Source organism: Notolabrus celidotus, chromosome 11 (genome assembly GCF_009762535.1).
Source record: "Notolabrus celidotus isolate fNotCel1 chromosome 11, fNotCel1.pri, whole genome shotgun sequence".
Lineage (NCBI taxonomy): Eukaryota > Metazoa > Chordata > Actinopteri > Labriformes > Labridae > Notolabrus > Notolabrus celidotus.
The window spans coordinates 24,234,919-24,252,241 of NC_048282.1; the positions used below are offsets into that span (position 1 = coordinate 24,234,919).

The following is a 17,323-nucleotide window of genomic DNA, read 5'->3' on the forward strand; positions in this document are numbered from 1 at the left end:
TACCATAGCACAGATTATTAAAAAAAGGAAAAACCCCAACCCCCTCAGACATTTACAAATTTTCTTAAAAACTTCCAGAGGCAAACATAGACATTGTATAAAAGCATCATACATGAGAGCATTTGTCATCTGAGTATAATTTACAAATTTTACTGAAGGATAAATACTTGTAGCTGATCTCTAACCGGACATACGTGTGTGGAAACTGATAATTGAACACATGTATCTCAGGTTAAAGAGCGGCCTTTTTTTAGTGATCAATAACAGTGATGAGGTGACGATGAAGCAGTCCATCAGTTCATGGGAAACTCACAAATTATCTATAACTGTAAATAAGTTTGAATAGCTTTACCCACATCTCCATTGGTCTCTTCTCTGTTGGTGCATCATAGAATGAAAGTCAAGAGCGTCTCTGCCGGCGAATATGGCTACATCAGGCGTTTGTGGAAGAACAGTGCAGCTGTCCTTCGTCTGATTCCCTGGACGCGGGGGCTGCATCAGTAGGGAGCGAACTTCTGTCTCTCTGGCTTTTTGATGCAGTTGGCTGTGGAGATTTTGGCGGTGTAGGCGGCCAGGGTAGAGTGGGAGGGCGCTGCAGTGACGGCCACGGTGGGGGCCGGGCTGGACAGAGTCAGAAATGGGACGGACTTCACCCCCAGCAGGCCTGAGAGGGGCAGGGCTCCGTACGGGTTGCCCAACATATGAGCCGGGGTCAGGGCGCCCACGGTGGCCAGGGTGGGTGCAGGGGAGGCAGCTGGGGAGGTCTGCTGGGTGAAGGCCATGTTGAGGTCGACCGGAGCAGCCATGGTGGCTGCCTGGGCCGTGGATTTGGCTGTCTCTAAACTGTGAGAGCAGAGAGGATGGGGAAAACAGGGAGGAGAGGCAGAATGAAGATTAGAGGATTGTACTGTAAACATTGGGGGAAGTTTCTTATTATGAAAGGGGAAACTCCACTAACTCTACACTTCTAACCCTGTTAGCAGGTCTAGAAGTGTACTTGCAAAAACCACGATGGGTTTGCAGCTCCAGAGTAGGACCTAGTGATGTCAAATGACAACTTTTCAAGATGAAACAAAATGAACAAGAATTCTAGCCCATGGTTTTATGCCTCTGCTAGCCTGTGAAGTTGAAGTTAACATCAATATCCATCCAGACTGACATGATAAATACAGGAAACACTTTAAACTAATCCAATTAAAGGAACTACATTTTTTGAGGAGTAAGATGGGAATTTAACCCTTGTGTTATGTTCTTTCTTAGGGACAGCAATAATGTTCAAGAGTCAACTTGACCCAGGGCATACTTAATTATCCAAAAGTGCCAGAACCCGAAAAATTCCCAATTAACATGTTTCTAATCTCAATATTAACGCCATTACTAGCCATTTAAATCAATATATAGTGCAATGGTGTTCTTTAATCCTCACAGATCATGGTTCAATGACTTGTTTTTTATGAAAATTCAAGTTAAAACTTTTTTTAATGTACATTGGAAAGCCCTAAATATAAAAACAATAGTTTTACATGACTTAGATATTTGTTTATTTATGAGAAAGGAACCATTTTTATTTCATATGGTGACTATTTAAGCCAAGTAGAAGAAGTTTCATACCGCAAAAAAATACTTGTTACATTTTTTTATTTATTTTTGAACTTTGAAAAGGGTCAATCTGACCCTGAACATAACAGGAGGGTTGAGTTATTGAAGCATGGCTCAGAGAAATGTGAACAAAACATGTCAGTGTCACCCATATAAAGCTGCAAATTGGCATGTAACTGAAGTACTTCCTTGTATTGGGTAGCATGACAGCTCCACAAAAGTGAAGCCAAAAGATTTAGAGCTCTCTCTACTGGCTGGCTGCAGCAGAGGTCATTAACTCCCCCTACTCCATGTTAACAGATGGAACATGGGTTGAGCTTCAAAATCAAAATACATGACATTATTTTTTCTCAAACATGGTTCATGTCATTTTATTAAGCTCTTGTGCTAATCTAAGCTAGAGCGTGTAATTTTCTGAGAACTGTAGTTTTAATCAGTTATTTGATTTTATAATTTAAAATAAATTATAGCCACACTTTTTGTTGTTTTTCTACTCATGTTTTATAGTCCTTCTTATGCTTTAACAACATTTCACTCTTTACCTTTTATTGTTCTAACTACACACAAGTTGTTGCTTTTGGTGTGCATTAGTCACTATATCTAAATCGCATTACTGTTGCCCAGCAACCCTGCTTTGTTTTCTTTTTTCCCATGCTCAGCTGGTTGAGCTGAAGCCGGCCGGCTCGTCGTCTCGGGCTGCTAGATGTTCCTGCAGAGATCTGGAGATTTGGGACGCATAGAGCTACAAGGGAGGAGAGCTGGTATAAGAAGACGGAGGTTTATGGAGACAGAAGCCGTGTCTCTCCTCTCTCATCATTGGCACCTTGAGATCTCTGGCTAATAAGATGGATGGGCTAACAGGACTAGCCAGGAGTCAGACAGAGTTTCGGGAAAGTAGCATGTTGTGCTTTACGGAAACGTGGCTGCATCTAGATATTCCCAACCACAGCATCTCCAATGACGGCTTCCAGACTGTCTGGGCAGACCTGGGGAGACTCAATGTATTCTCCATAAAAGTTAGTGTCCGCTGTCAAGTGGTCTGTACCCACCCGAGGGATGTGTTTCGGTTAGCAGAAGGCGCAGGTCTGTACCCTGCTTTGAAAGCCGATCCATACTGTGCAGAATTATGCAAAGATGCCACCTCCCAATGATTTGAGTATTGTGGCATCACTTTTGTACAGTACTTTTCTACGACGATCAAAGCCTCTGTACATGGGGCGCCCACACCGCTTGGCTAACAGCACCCTGTCCCTTTTTCTTTTTAACACTGCTTCAAGCTCTACAGATTCAGATACTATGGACAGTAAATGGTAAACTTACTTGTACTTAGATAGCACTTTTCTAGTCTTTCTGACCTCTCAAATCGCTTTTACACACTACTCGTCACATTCACCCATTCACACCCGTTCACTAACTGATGGCAGAGGCTGCTATAAAGTAGGGACTATCAGTATTAGCTAATCTCTTTCATACACATTCACACACTGCTGTGGGAGCAATTTGGGGTTCAGTGTCTTGCTCAAGGACCCTTCGGTATGTGACTGAACCACAGCCTCCCCAGTGTTCCTTTGTTTTCCAAAGTCTTTATGACCAGCCTAGCTGCTGTAACTGTGCTGTACCCTGCACTAAAATGTGACTGTATTTCTGTTTGAAAGATGTTGGCTGCCAGGAATAGTTTCAGCCGTCAGTTTTTTTTTCCCAGCTAGAAACACGCTGTCTTCACTTAGCAGCTATTTTTACAGAGAAGCACAGAGGACTGATAGAGAGCTTCATCACGTGGTGCAAAGACATCACCTGAAGCTCTACATCAGAAAACCAGTGAGCTTGTGATGGAGCAGCAGAGGAAGAGGCCACAATCTCTCCTTTTGTTCCTGGGTTATAGCGTTGGATAAATCCCTAAAAACTGCTTTATTTGAAGAACATTTTGATTTCACCCTCAAGATGACCTGCTAACTTTTGGATAGTAAATGCTATCAGTTCAAAATGTTATCCTGGAGGACATTTGTAAACTCAGGTTAGGTCAAATTGATCTATAAAGCACATTTAAAACAAGTCACGATGACAAAAGAGCTGTACAACCAAGGAGACAGCAATGGAATAAATACAAATAAGACAGCACCCATATACGCAATAATACACCTTTACTGAATAAAATACCAGATAAAATAATGAAGAGCCAAGATAAAACCTTAAAGATAATATATCACTATGCACTTGGCTAGACTATTCTACATTGTTGTCCCAAGCGGCAGATCGTGTCTTCCAGCTACAGCTGACTCGCACTGTCCTGCTCTGCTCTGGGAATCTGTTTTCAGCTCTGGAGTGATTATTATTGATTCTATGATTCTTTGGTCATTATTATGGTGATGAAAAGTTAATTGTTGATGATGATAATGGAAGTTCTTAAATTGTTTGGTTGCTTCATTGTAGATGGTCCTTATTTTACTTAAAAAAATTTAAATCAATAAAACAAAATAAAAAAAATCCTCATTTACTTTGGTGCATTGCCTTTGCACTGCTTGGCAGTACCTGCATCCAAATGGACTTTAAGCACTTTGTTACTCTTACTGATCTTGTTTCCTCTTGTCTAGATCTTTGCTTGAGTTGCTCTTGTTCTCATATGTACGTCGCTTTGGATAAAAGTCTGCTAAATGACATTGTAACATTGTAACATAAGGCCTGTTAGACAATATAGTAAGTATAGAACAGAGACAGGGTCGACCTAAATCGAAGACCATCAAGAAAAGATGAGTCTTTAGCAGCGACTTAAAAATGTCAAGTGACTGAGCAGATCTCAAATGGATAGGTAGACCTATGCATCTCATGATTTCTTGAACTTAGCTCAGAAAGCATGTTTTGTGAGGAGAGCCAGCATAAACATGGGGAATAAAGTTTGAATTCAGATGTTTTTTATTTGAGATTCATAATAATTTGTTCAAAGAAAGCATAATAGAGTTACTGTAACTTTTCAGGGATCTACTTCATCCAAGTAATGTCCAGTATTTGGAGTGGAGTTTGTCTGTGAACTATTGTTTGGCCAACAAAATAAATATTTGTCAATAAATACGAAAAAAAAAATCATACATTGTTTAAATTTTTCCCATGTGGAGTACTGCAAGGACAAAAACTGAGGAAGTAAAGCCAACCTCGACACAATACAAGACTTAATACTCTTTTGTTTCTCTTGCTCTGTTTTTGGCACCCAGTGAAATAATCATTGGAGGGTGATTGCACTGTTCGTTGCAGCAATCTTCCCTGCTACAGGGTGCTTAACATGATAAACAGCAAAGGGTGGTTCTATGAATATGGGTCTTATATTTAATTAATGTAAAGAAAACAAAATGGGGGGGGGTAAATATTACTACTTTATTTTATTGCGAAAGCAGCTGCTCCATTTTTGTGTTTATGTTGTTTCTTATTTATACTTTGTCCCATTTATTTCTCTTTTTACTCTGTTAATCCTTCAACTTACTTTATTTGAATAAACTAGTTTCATGTGCAGAGATTTGTTCTGTTTTTTGAATACCATAAGATTTTTTATCTTACAATATTTATGTACCGAACAGTTGATTAAGACAAAATGCCAACGCTGCACTGAATTCCAACAAAAACACTGCCACCACGTCGAGCAGCACAACCAATCTCTCACTCACTCCCTCGGGGCCAATTACCAGCAGCACAGGACATTCCTCATTATCACTTATCACTCTATCGAATGACCTCTGACCCTTTTAAACCGATGCCTCTCTCCCTCTCAGGCCTGCACTTGCACTGATTCATTAGATGTCTGTACACCGGGTCTTACCAGGAGGTAATGAGGTACTGGGCCAGATTGATGCTGACTGGTGTTCCTGTGATGGTGACATGACGGTCACTTGTCCCGTCCAGCTGGCTGCCGATCTTTATCTGAGCTCCGGACACCTGCCTGATCTCGTTGATCTTAGTGCCCTGCCGGCCGATGATCGAGCCGATCAGCTGCAGGAGGAAAAAAAAAAGGTGAGCTGGATCAGGTCAGTTAGAAAGATGAATCATTATTTTGATACACTGAGGAGGAATGGACATGCTTTACAAGAAAAGGGTCATTAAATCACTGAACAAAGCTTTAGATAAAAATAATCCAACTGAATTAAAGAGGCCAAGCACAAACACAAGAACAAAAACTAAAGTGTGTAGCCCTATAGAGCCGACTTACTGCAAACCACTTCAAAAATTGAAATTACATTGTCTTCATTGGACTGCTCATCCATCATGCATGTCAAAACCACTTACCCCCCTCTTAAACCCCCACCCCTGAGTCTCCCTTAATTGCTTCTGCACGTGCACCGGTAAAAGAGACCAGAGAAGGCACATTTGCCTCTCATTAATCTGAGTGGCTAAAAGGTTATTGATTCCTCAGAGTGGTGATGACTTCCCAAACAAATCACTTCCCAAACACACGCCCGGCGAGATGCATCTCCGCACTAATGGAAAACATAATGGGAAAATAACACCAATATATAATGTACAGTCCCGTCGACTTCTCTCTCAGCTGGGAGTGGATTAGACAATGACATGGCTTTTTATTGTATTTCAAAATACATTATCACTTTTGTTGTGCTTTCATTAGCCAACCTGGATCCCCACCTATTAACACTGATAGATATTTAACAGAGCCGGAGCCTGAGGAGTGCATATCAGCTCAAGTGCAGGGTGTCAGGCTCGGTGACAGGGTTATGCTGCCAGATATGCATGTGAGTAGGGCAGACAGTGATGAAGTACTTGTTGTACATGTGTGTGTATGTGTGGCAGCTGAGCAGCGGCTAACACATAGGTAGAAATACATGTCGTGCACAGACACACACAGGGTTCATGCTGCACTTGTCCCTGGGTTTCACATTCCTTTCCTGAGAAGTAAGCAGCCTGTTCCACAATGTCTGATTTGTCACACAGCGACCTGGTTGGTCCACTCGGCTATTATTGGCTCAGCAGTTTATTCACGGAAGGAAGGGGGGGGGGGCGGATCCAGAGAGCAACCAAACCTAAAGAGCAACTCCAGAGACAATGGCCACTACAGACCTGGAATCACAGATAACGTCCCCCCCGCCCCCCAGACCGACACCTCCCCTCTGAGACCAAGAATCTCCTCTGGACGTTGGGCTTTTAAAGCAGCTGTCAATAGACGCCAGCTGTCAACAGCTCACCCACTTTGGTGCGCATGACCTCAGACAACAGCATTCCTATATGAACAATCTTAAAAAAAACACTTTAAAATGCAGCCGGAGCTAAATAAATCACACAGGAGGCACCTCAGGTATGCTGGCTGTGGTGATTATTTTTCCTGAGTGTACAATCATTAAAGCTGCTTCTGCTTTTCATATAAGTGGCCTATATTTTGTTGAGTTCCTGCTGAGCCAGTCATTTGAAAGGACAACGGGAAGAGGAATGGGATGTTCAGGGTGCAGCCATTTTTCTTCTGGCTAAATCTTCCTTGTGCAGAAGAAGTATGGAATATAATGCTGACGGGGTGTAAGCCGTTTTAAATCCATCTGTGTGTGTGTGTGTGTGTGTGTGTGTGTGTGTGTGTGTGTGTGTGTGTTTGTGAAAGTGGTCTTCTGTGTTCAGAGTGTGTGAGGGATACACAGAGCGGGATTGTGTGGTCGGAGCACGGTCGGCTTGAGGGGGGATGGAGCGCTGAGGAGGCTCAGTCATGGCTGTAAGTCCTCTCTTCTGGAACAATGGCTGGAGCTTACAGCTGTCCCTGTCACGTATAGAACTGGACTCCCTTGGTCCTCTGATGCATTGTGCCACTCGCCACGCGGGGGTTTACATGGAGGAAAAAAAAAACCTACAGGCATTTTAAAAATGTTGCTGAAGGGTTGTGCCTATAGACTATACAGTACGGAGAGAACTCATCAATCTCTTTTGCCTATTTTAAAACAACGATCACAAAGCTATCTTTGTCAGGCGGTGGCTGTTTTGTCTGTACTAACATATGAAAGCTGGGTGATAGTGTTTGATGTTTTTTTCCCTTATAAAAGAAACCTAGGAAAGACATTTAATAACTACAACACTTATCAGAGCTTCATTGTAATACTTTAAACTAAACCAATCCAAAGTTTTGAAAAATCCAGTCCATCACTTTTTACTGCTCTTTGAGTTACTTGTGCTAAAAACTACAAACATTAAAACGTTTGAAGCTCCTGTGAGGAACTTTAAGTCTTTGTTGATTTTGGCGCCCCCTGTGGACAAAGCAGTCTTTGCTGGTTTTGTCCTGTACGTGTGAAACAAGCGGCAACCTCCGGTCTCAAACTATGAAGCCCATGCGGAAGTGTTATAGACTGCAATTCATCAAGAATCCGCTTGAGGCTTTTCTCTATCGGCACACACTGTACGGGGGGTGATATTTTTTCTAACGCAACGGTTCAGAAGATATTAAGATTACGAGTTTTTGCCCAAATAAGGACATGACTGACTTGACTCCCGGTCGGGAACACATAGCTGTTGGCTCGGAGGCTCAAACTCCGCCCCTTTACGTCACACTCTGCCTGGTTGAGTTCCGCATTTCCAATATGGCTGCGTCCGTCAATTGGCTTCTAAACAGCATTCAAGAACAGATGGATGATGTCATGGATACTACGTCCATATTTTATACAGTCTATGGTGTGAAATAGTGTTTCTAAACACTACTCTAAATTTGTGAAGAAAGGCTGTATTATCAGTTTGAAGTTAATCAGTAGTCTGACACCTACCCTCGCCAGTGGTTTCTGATATTAAAAATAACTGTCTAGAAATATTCACTCCTCTTATTGGTGGTATTTTTCTTCTTTTTTAGGTTATAAAGAGAAATCAGTATTCGTTTCAGTCTGTTTCATAACCTGCCAAAAATTCCTCACAGGAGCTTTTATGAAATGTTTGTCTTAAAATAAGAATTTTTTATCTTGATGGAGTAAGAAAATATCAAGAGATAAATTGTTTGTTTTGACATTTTTAATCCGATTTGCTAAATTATCAGATCATATTTTCTTCCTATGGGTGATTACAGTTATGGATATAACGTTTGCAAATTAATTCATAAATTATAAATGGCCTAATTATAAATTTCACTTCAGAGGAAGGCTTTTCTTCTCCCTCATTTTTACCAGAATTGAAATTCGATAAGAAGCAAATGACAGCGATTAACAACCAGATGTTTTTTGTCCTAAACCAGACAAGCTCCCTAGAAGAGTGACCATCTGAAGAGAAATACACTCAGACTATCTTTTAAAGTGAACCTATGAGTTTGTGATTTCCACTTTCAATTTGGAGAGACATCTCATCAAACCCTGGCGGAGGCTAAGTGAAGAGGGGAAAGGATCTTTGTCTGTTTTCTTATTGGCTGTTTTTGACAGCAGACAGCCTCTAAGTAGGTCAGGGAACATGAGAGGATTTACTGAGCACTCATGGGAGTCACTCTAAGACACTGCAACTGCAGCACACACAATAATGCCAAAGGATCCATATCAGCTCAGAACCCCTTTAACCTTGGGTTAGTCTGAGGTTAGAATAATGGGGATAATTAGGAAGTTGCCAACATGTCTCCCGTCCCTTTTGAAGTCTCTGCAGATGCAGCTACTGCATCTAAAAATTTCCTGCTCCTGTGCTGTGTACATGTGAGATGAGCGATGATTTCCTGTTTTTTTTTCCTCCTTGTTTGTCAGATGTGAAAGCGGAAAACAACACAAAAAATAAAAAGTCTAAAAGTAAGCTGTTCTCCTTACATCATTGGGAATAAGCAGCTCCTGAGATGTCTGAGAGTTGGAGTCCATCCCTGATGAGAGAAAATACAAGCATCCTCAGAATCAAATTGACATATCAGACATTTTTATTATTCATTCAACCCCTCTAGTCAGTGAATCCACACAAATATACACTATTCACATGCCGGGAATAAAGAAACCTTTGAGCGGAGAAGTGCTAGATATAGTAAAGCAGTTAATTTCCATTTTAATGGACTGATATATAACGCAGCACTCATTCTTTTCTCTCACCCAGTTCTCTGACTCTGCCAAACGTATCATCTCACATAATAGTTTCTATGAGAGCTATAAAGCCTCTTCTCCTCCCTCCTCACTGACACAAGCTCATAATCAGTGCGCCTAATGTATGCGATTCTTTCTTCTCATGTCTAATGCAGGTTGAAAATCTGAGGCAAGTTACAGATGAAAGAGCAGTGCAAAGACGAAAGCCAAGACAGTTTGCTTTATTCAACCATTTGTTTGACTGGTGGGACAAAATCCAGAAGTGATTCCGACTTATTATTACAGACATACATACCAGGTATCATAGTGGAAGCAGGCTGGGCAATGGGACTCAGGCCTTGCTGCATAGACAGCTGATGTAGCTTGGCCAGCTGGAGAACAGAAAGCACAGCGTAATGCACTAAAACCGTAAACTACTCATGTTGCTTTTAATTAGAATATTTCCACAAATGGCCCTACCTCTGAGTGTGGAATGCCGTATTGGTTTTGCAAAGTGTAGGCCTGGAAGAGTAGAGCATCCTGCATTAGGTAAATTACAGCAATAAAACATCACACACAGGCAATAAATCTGCAGCCTCTTAATGGAAGTGCTTCACTGTCAATACAGGCCTATTTTTCACAATAAGAAAAATGAGTTTTTACAGTTCAGCACAGAATTTATACACAGGAGAGGTGTTCAAACAAACTGACTGTATTTCAAAGACTACATGTCTATCAATGCAGAGAGGACCAAGAGTTTTAGCAGTTTTGTCCAGGTTTTGAAATTTCGTCAGACGTTCTGCCTCCACCCCTGATGCAATGTAGGTTAATGGAAGTTTGTTCTCCCAGCATAAAAGATGAAATATAAAATATTAAACAGGAACATTTCTTTCTAGACAGCGTGTACCCGTTACTCAGGATAATCCACAGACCTTTTATCTGGACCGTTAAGTAGATTCTGTGAAGTTTTGGTGGACTGTCCTGTTAAAAAGGTCAGTTCTGTTTCTCTTTGTGTGGGTGTTGTGTTCTATTAAACCAGCCTTACTTTCCATTGTTTAGACTCAGACATCACTGCAGATAATAAATGCAACCATTCATTGATTTCAGATAATTCTTTTTGCAAAACAGTTTAAATAGACTAAAAAGTGTGTAGTTTGTTGTCCTTAAAATCGACTTGCAAATGTTTTGGATCAATAAGTTCTCATTTGTTTATAAGAATGACCTCTTTGCTTATTACTCAGAAAAAACACAGCAATCCAAACTGACTAACTTTGTATTTTAGGAAGATAAAATGATGTGTCAAATAATAATTTCACCATCAATCCCAAAATGCAGTGTACACAAAATCCAATGCATTCAACCGTCTTGCACTCAAACATGCTATCAAGTTTAAAGTTGCTCCAAAATCGCAGATCTCCTTCACTGTATTAAGGCGTAAACACCAAGAAGCCGTCAGGGTAAAAAAGCTTAAATTGTTCATATGACATGCAAAATACAACAAGAGGTGAATTATTTAGGTGTGCTGCCCCTTTAAAGGATTTGTTAAAAGCCTTCATTAAATAAAATTGTTTCTGTTTGGTGCTGTAACAGATCATTTATGCGATCCTGCTTGTTAGCTGCAAGTGATGTCAAATTCAGCCCTGAATATATATCTGAAAATATTTTATCTTCCTCAAAATGCAAAATAAATGTCCAACTTTATTTATACAAACAAGCTTTAATATTTGACCTGAGCAGAGCTCATCTATATGCCTCACTCCTTAGCAGTAATCTCTCTTGCTCATTCTTGTTTCTTTCATCCTCTGTAGCTCAACCTGCAGCATCACCCATCCCCACCCCTTATACTGAATAATGCAGACTCACATATGTTAACCCCTTTCCTCTCACTAAGCCCATCCACACCCACTGAACACTTCTATGTATCCATGTATCTATGCATCTGTGTAAATCGATCAATCACTCTGTCTGCCTCTCCATCTGTCTCTCTATCTGTCTCTCTATCTGCACTAATTCAATTCCGCCTGACGCCAGCAGTCTGGCTACTACGGTCGTAAACTGGAGTGGAGATCCTGGCCATTATGGTGCATCAGCACAGCTTTGTTTTATTAGGAAAGAACAAAAACAGATGAAATCAGAAGCAATAATCCTCTCATTTGCAGCATGAGTGATCAAAATTGTAAACTTTCTAAAAGTCATTAACCACAATTACATTTTTTTTTCTTTTTCAAATCCGTGGCCTGATTTGTCAGAGGCTTATGTTGCCATTCTGATATTATGACAGCGTCTGCTATTGCTGTCATGGGAGGAATATTTGTAAAGCCCAAATGTTTCTGGTGCAGAGCTGGGCAGGACTTAAAAAAGAGCCGGCAGAGCTGCGGTGGAGCTGTGTGATGGCATCGAGTTTCAGGAGGGGGTTATAGCTCTTATGACAGGGGGGAGAACAATAGCTACAGCTTACGCTCAGCTGTTGTTTTTAATACCTCGTGCCAGATGATGGGCTGTGTAAATTTGGACATGCCACACAAGCCCAAGCTCTCACTTGCCACCCGGATCCACACAGACATTTAACTCCCTCCTGCACTCCACAATGAAGTTAAAGACAACTGTTTGAGAAATACAGACATTTGCTTGTTTGGAGAAACATGTTCATTTACCTGCTGGAGGTCCAGGCCACCCTGTGTGACTGAGTAGAGAGGGTGGGGTGCAAATTCTGACGCCTCAAACATCTTCAACACAAAAGAGAAGCACAAGGAGAAAATATGTAGCTCATTACTGATTAATCTTCATATTTATATCTTCTTACAGTTTCTATTTTTGCAACCAGAGTGATGATTAGAGATAGTTAATATGTGCTTACTAGCTGAAACCCTCCGTGGTAAATTAGACGTCAAAATAATGAGTAAAAACGTCCAATTCCATATTTTAGGCTTTCAGTGCAGATCAATTTGTCCCAATATGGTCTCTGGAGGCTGCATTTCTGACACTTAACACACCTAACAGGCTTATAGGCCATGACTCATCCTCAGACCCTTTCCCATTCCACTTCATTTCCCTCTCTGACAAATTATACAAACATCCCTTATCACTATGCACCCTTCATTAAAGCCTTCTTCCAGTGACCACTGCCTCGCCCCGGGTTTAATTTGATAGCTTATTATGGGGGAATATCAAAAACACAAAGCCATTCTGTAAATTGAGCGGAGTCTGAGGCAGCACAAACAGCGTCAGAACTGCTGACAGCTATGCAGAATATCTGGCTGCTGCTGTAGCTGCAGGAGACGGCAGGCAGACCTCCAGGCTCACTCGCTAATCTTGTGACTTGCTCCATGGGAGGGCGGATATCTGTCCCTTCTCAAACAGCGGCATCTGCACCACTCAACCCCACTCTCACACACACTCGAAAAACCACCCATCCCCCACCGAGGAGCACCTACGCGAGTCGTGTGTCCACAGTGAGCCAAGAACAAATATTTGATCGATGGTGAAAAAGCTCACTGGTGCAGATTTTTAGTTTTCTGTTGGTTAGGAACGTTAGCATGTTAGCCTTTAATGCTGGTTCCTCGAATTTGAAGCCCCACTGGTACGGATTAAATAAAGACAGTGTGACCGTAATTTTTCCATGAGATATTGTTAACACCATCATGGTGCCTAAAGGTTGAACACTAACGATCACAATGATTCCCAATTTTATATTTCTTGTGTCATGAACAGGCAAAAGTTTTCTATTTTTCTCCTTTTTAAGCGGCATCATCAGGTTGACGAGAGTACATTTCAGCCAGCTAATGTTGACTAGTTTTGAGTAATATGTTTCAATAAATATAGATACAGTCCACAACCAAGTGGCAACCTCCGGTCTCAAACGATGAAGCCAATGCGGAAGTGTTATAAACTGCAATTCATCAAGAACCCGCTTGAGGCTGGCAGCAGAAACACTGGAAACCACACACACCAATTCAAAGAAGACAATCTTTCCAGCATTAATAAACAGGTTTACAGCCTGGTTCAAAAAACGGCTTGGCTACAGTGGCTAATTTCTCTATCGGCACACACTGTACGGGGGGTGATATTTTTTCTAACGCAACGGTTCAGAAGATATTAAGATTACGAGTTTTTGCCCAAATAAGGACATGACTGACTTGACTCCCGGTCGGGAACACATAGCTGTTGGCTCGGAGGCTCAAACTCCGCCCCTTTACGTCACACTCTGCCTGGTTGAGTTCCGCATTTCCAATATGGCTGCGTCCGTCGATTGGCCTCAAAACAGCGCTCAGAAACAGATGGGTGTCGTCACAGATACTACGTCCATATTTTATACAGTCTATGTCCACAACCCTTTGTTCTCTGAAAACACACCCACCAGTGGGAAAAAACAACAGCAACCAAGTGCATAAAGGCTAACAAATGTTAGCTAGCTAAAAACAATAATCTTTTAGCATATCAAAGGGTCATTTTAGCACCATATTTCTAACATAGGAGGGACAGTAGAGAGAATATTGTCAGTATATCTTAGTCTCCTGTTTGCCTTCATTTAAAAATTGATCCTGCTGTATGTCCAGGCAGAGCCATTAACCCCAATTTCATCATTATCACAATCGTCTGAGTTTATTGCAACATTCAATAAAGTTGATTGATGTAAAACAAAACCAATACTTTTTTATTCAACATGGTTTCATTTAACCTTCTGGAGGAGGCCTGGTTTTAGACCAGTCCAGTGAACTACCAGAAGTCAGCAAGCCACAATTACTGCGACTGTGAGGTCTCCCTAAAATATCAACATATTTAAATGTAAGTTCTTCTCAGAAGTGATCAATTTTCTACTTTCACCTTTATGGTCTATGTAACTTAACTTTTGACAACATTGTAGGTGTCATGTGGAAGAACTGGTCATTGAAGATGGTCATTCCATCACATCAAGATCCAAACCAAGCCCTGCATAGCGTATTATAAGCCTCAACTGCTAGATTTTGCCTGGCCAAAGAAGGAACTGTGACTCATAAAATAATAATCAAGGCCCATACCCTCCGCTCTCTGAAAGTTACATCCCTGATGTTATAAAAGATCTAATAAAAGCTTGGCATGAGAAGAGCACCAAAAGGCTTTCTGTGCACATCGGCATACCAGGTGTCCCGATCCCAGAGCTTTCCCTTTTCTTGCTGCTGATGTATCTCGTCTTATTGCCTGTTTTCACTTTTTAAGGTTCAATTTTCTTGTCTGGCAGCTTAAAAAAACTTCGTTCTGGGTTCTTAACCCTGCTGGAAGTGCATCCAGCCACATTGCAGGTTTTACACCACTGTATTTTCTGTGTTTTGTTTGCCAGGAGACAAAAGGAAAGAGAAGAACCATCACAGAATACAAAGTCAATGGACAGCAATGAATTGTTTTTCTCTCTGGATGTGGCAGGTGTGTAATTGTTTTTCATTCTCTATTGATAGGACTGCTAGATCTGATCAAGATATTCATGTTTCCCACAAGATGGATTGCGACACCTTTGCTTGTCCATCACCTTTTCTTTCAATACCACCCACAGGTCAAAGTGTGAGTGAATTCAGGTTTGTTTAATCACTGCAGAACTACAGCAAAGACAGAAAATAACCGCTTAGTGAGATCTGCTGTCTGACCTTGTCAGAGGATTAAAGTTTTTGAATGTCAAACAAGAAATGACATTCTCATCAATCTCACAAGCTTGCAGAGCTGCTACCATGGATACCAACTCCTGATTTTGTTATGTAATGCCCTCTAACCCCTTCTAAGCCATCTCATTTTCAAAAAAATCTGTGATGTTGCTAGGTACACATCCTCTGTCTCTGATGCATTAAAATATGAAAATACGCAGTAAACTCACTACCCCTGTGTCCTCATCTTTCCCATGCAGAAGGATATACTGTGTGAACCATCTGCAGAGCAGGGGTGGAGCTATTTGGGCTTAAGCCCTGCATGATTTCTCCAAAGCCCCAAAACTTTCAAGTTATTAATAAAGATATGACTCCATGTCATCTGCCACCAGTCATTAGTCCTAGGTAAGTACGTGTTCATGTGGCAGAGAGAGAGAGAGTGACGTAATTGTGATTAGCTAGTTTGTTTAGCTTGTTTCAGAGCTTTTCCCAAGAAGGGGAGAGCGTAACACGTAGGCCGTGAGTACACATACAGAAAGTGCTGCACTCAGCGTCTCTGTAAGGGCATCTGAGGGTTTGTTTGGTGTTTGTTTAGCCAGCCCAGACGCTACATCTCAGCCTGTACTGTTCGGTAAGGTGCTAGTGCTGCTACTCCAGCAAACCACTGTTATACTAAATGGAGTGGGACTGGAAATAGTGCTGGCTCTCAAGGATACATCTTTTCAAGTGGCAACTATATATTTTTCCTCAACTGACACAGATTATTTAATATTTTTTATCTACATTCATATCTATAATGGCTTTCAAAATAGCTCATACACTTGCACATGCTGTTTTTCTTACGCTCAGATGACATGTGCACATATCTTCAGTAAGCAGTTAGAGCAAATGTTTTCGAAATGCCTCCAAAGAAAAATATATATTGTATTGCAATCAATACATAATGTGTTCTTAAAAAAGAGTGAAAAAAAGCCGCTATCTACAGCTGGAGTAACCTGGGAAAACACCAACCAATCCCTGCCATCAGGAGCCAAATTATGAAATCAATCAAATCCCGTCCTGCCGTTCTGCCCGTCTCCTACGTGTACATTTCATGTTGGTTTGTGTTTTTAACTTTCACTATGATAATGTTTTGGTGTTTTCTTACCACTGAGTGAGACACGAGTTGACGTAGAGCAAAACAGGAATGATGTGCTGAGGACCGGTTTTGAATCAGTCACGATCATATGGTCGCGAATCAGCGGCGCTCGTGCATGTGAGCGGGGGCGTCATTTTGGAGGGGCTCTGAGGGGAGTTTTCCATGAATACCAACCCTAGCTTTAATATATAAGAATATTATATTATTATTTTAATTTCAGGTACATTTTGGACATACCTTATTAAATATATTTTACTTATGAATATTTTTATTCTATAATTACTAAAAACTGTTGGAGCCACTACATTTCCCAGGGATCCCCTCAGATCACTACCCCTGCCCTCTGGAGTTACTACATTGAAAAGCTATCATCTCCACTGAAACACAGAATTAGTATCAGACAAATTAGAAGCAAACAGGCTGAGAACAGCATCTGTTAAGCTATATATGCATGCATTTGTCACCAAGTCGCTCTCTTAGTGGCCACACTTTCTCCAAACTGCAACAAAAGACACAATTCTCACACATTATCAGTACTAAGTAACACCCACACATTTAGTTTTTCTCGCCAATATCATATCTGTTTTATTCCTCCATTCAAAATCCCCCATCTCATTTATCAGTTGTGTTGTATAAATAGTCACTGCAAACATCATTTGCTACAACCTTACTACCTTGGAAGCACTCCATACTTGTGCCATCCTCGCCCTTACCCCACTGTAAATCCCTGATAACTGCACAGGGGAGGTATTCACCCCACAGTTTGAGAACCTGACTCTGCTGATGTACCATTAACCTTTATTCAGAAGAATCTAATAAAAAATGTAGAATCTGGAGGCACAGGACCCAATTTTAATATCAGAAATGTTCTGGCTTCAATTTATCTTCTGAATAGTCTCGTCCGGTAGCATGTCAGAGGGCTTTGGTGGAAAGCAGGAAAAAGCCTGTGCAAGTGCAGCCTAAAATCCCCTCTGATATATAGCTTCTCAACACCAGCT

General features: G+C 41.1%; 1 protein-coding gene and 1 long non-coding RNA gene across 3 annotated transcripts in view; one reads left to right on the forward strand and one right to left on the reverse strand.

Annotated features, from left to right (window-relative positions):
* Window positions 1-355: 355 nt before the first annotated feature.
* LOC117820962 (poly(rC)-binding protein 4-like) overlaps window positions 356-17,323 on the reverse strand; it is a 48,701-nt gene continuing 31,733 nt past the window's right edge. Inside the window, exons 9-14 of the mRNA XM_034694923.1 lie at window positions 12,230-12,301; window positions 10,056-10,097; window positions 9,892-9,967; window positions 9,336-9,385; window positions 5,405-5,574; window positions 356-843 (exon numbers count right to left, since the gene is read on the reverse strand). Coding sequence (XP_034550814.1) covers window positions 498-843; window positions 5,405-5,574; window positions 9,336-9,385; window positions 9,892-9,967; window positions 10,056-10,097; window positions 12,230-12,301 — 756 coding nt within the window. The 3' untranslated portion in view covers window positions 356-497. The remainder of the gene's footprint in view (window positions 844-5,404; window positions 5,575-9,335; window positions 9,386-9,891; window positions 9,968-10,055; window positions 10,098-12,229; window positions 12,302-17,323) is intronic.
* On the forward strand, window positions 2,502-15,322 carry LOC117820963. Of its 2 annotated transcripts, none has more exons than XR_004632885.1 (3): window positions 2,502-2,682; window positions 5,358-5,595; window positions 14,893-15,322. It is a non-coding gene; the product is annotated as an uncharacterized LOC117820963 (long non-coding RNA). The 2 variants fall into 2 exon arrangements; XR_004632884.1 differs by having other exon boundaries at window positions 2,502-2,615.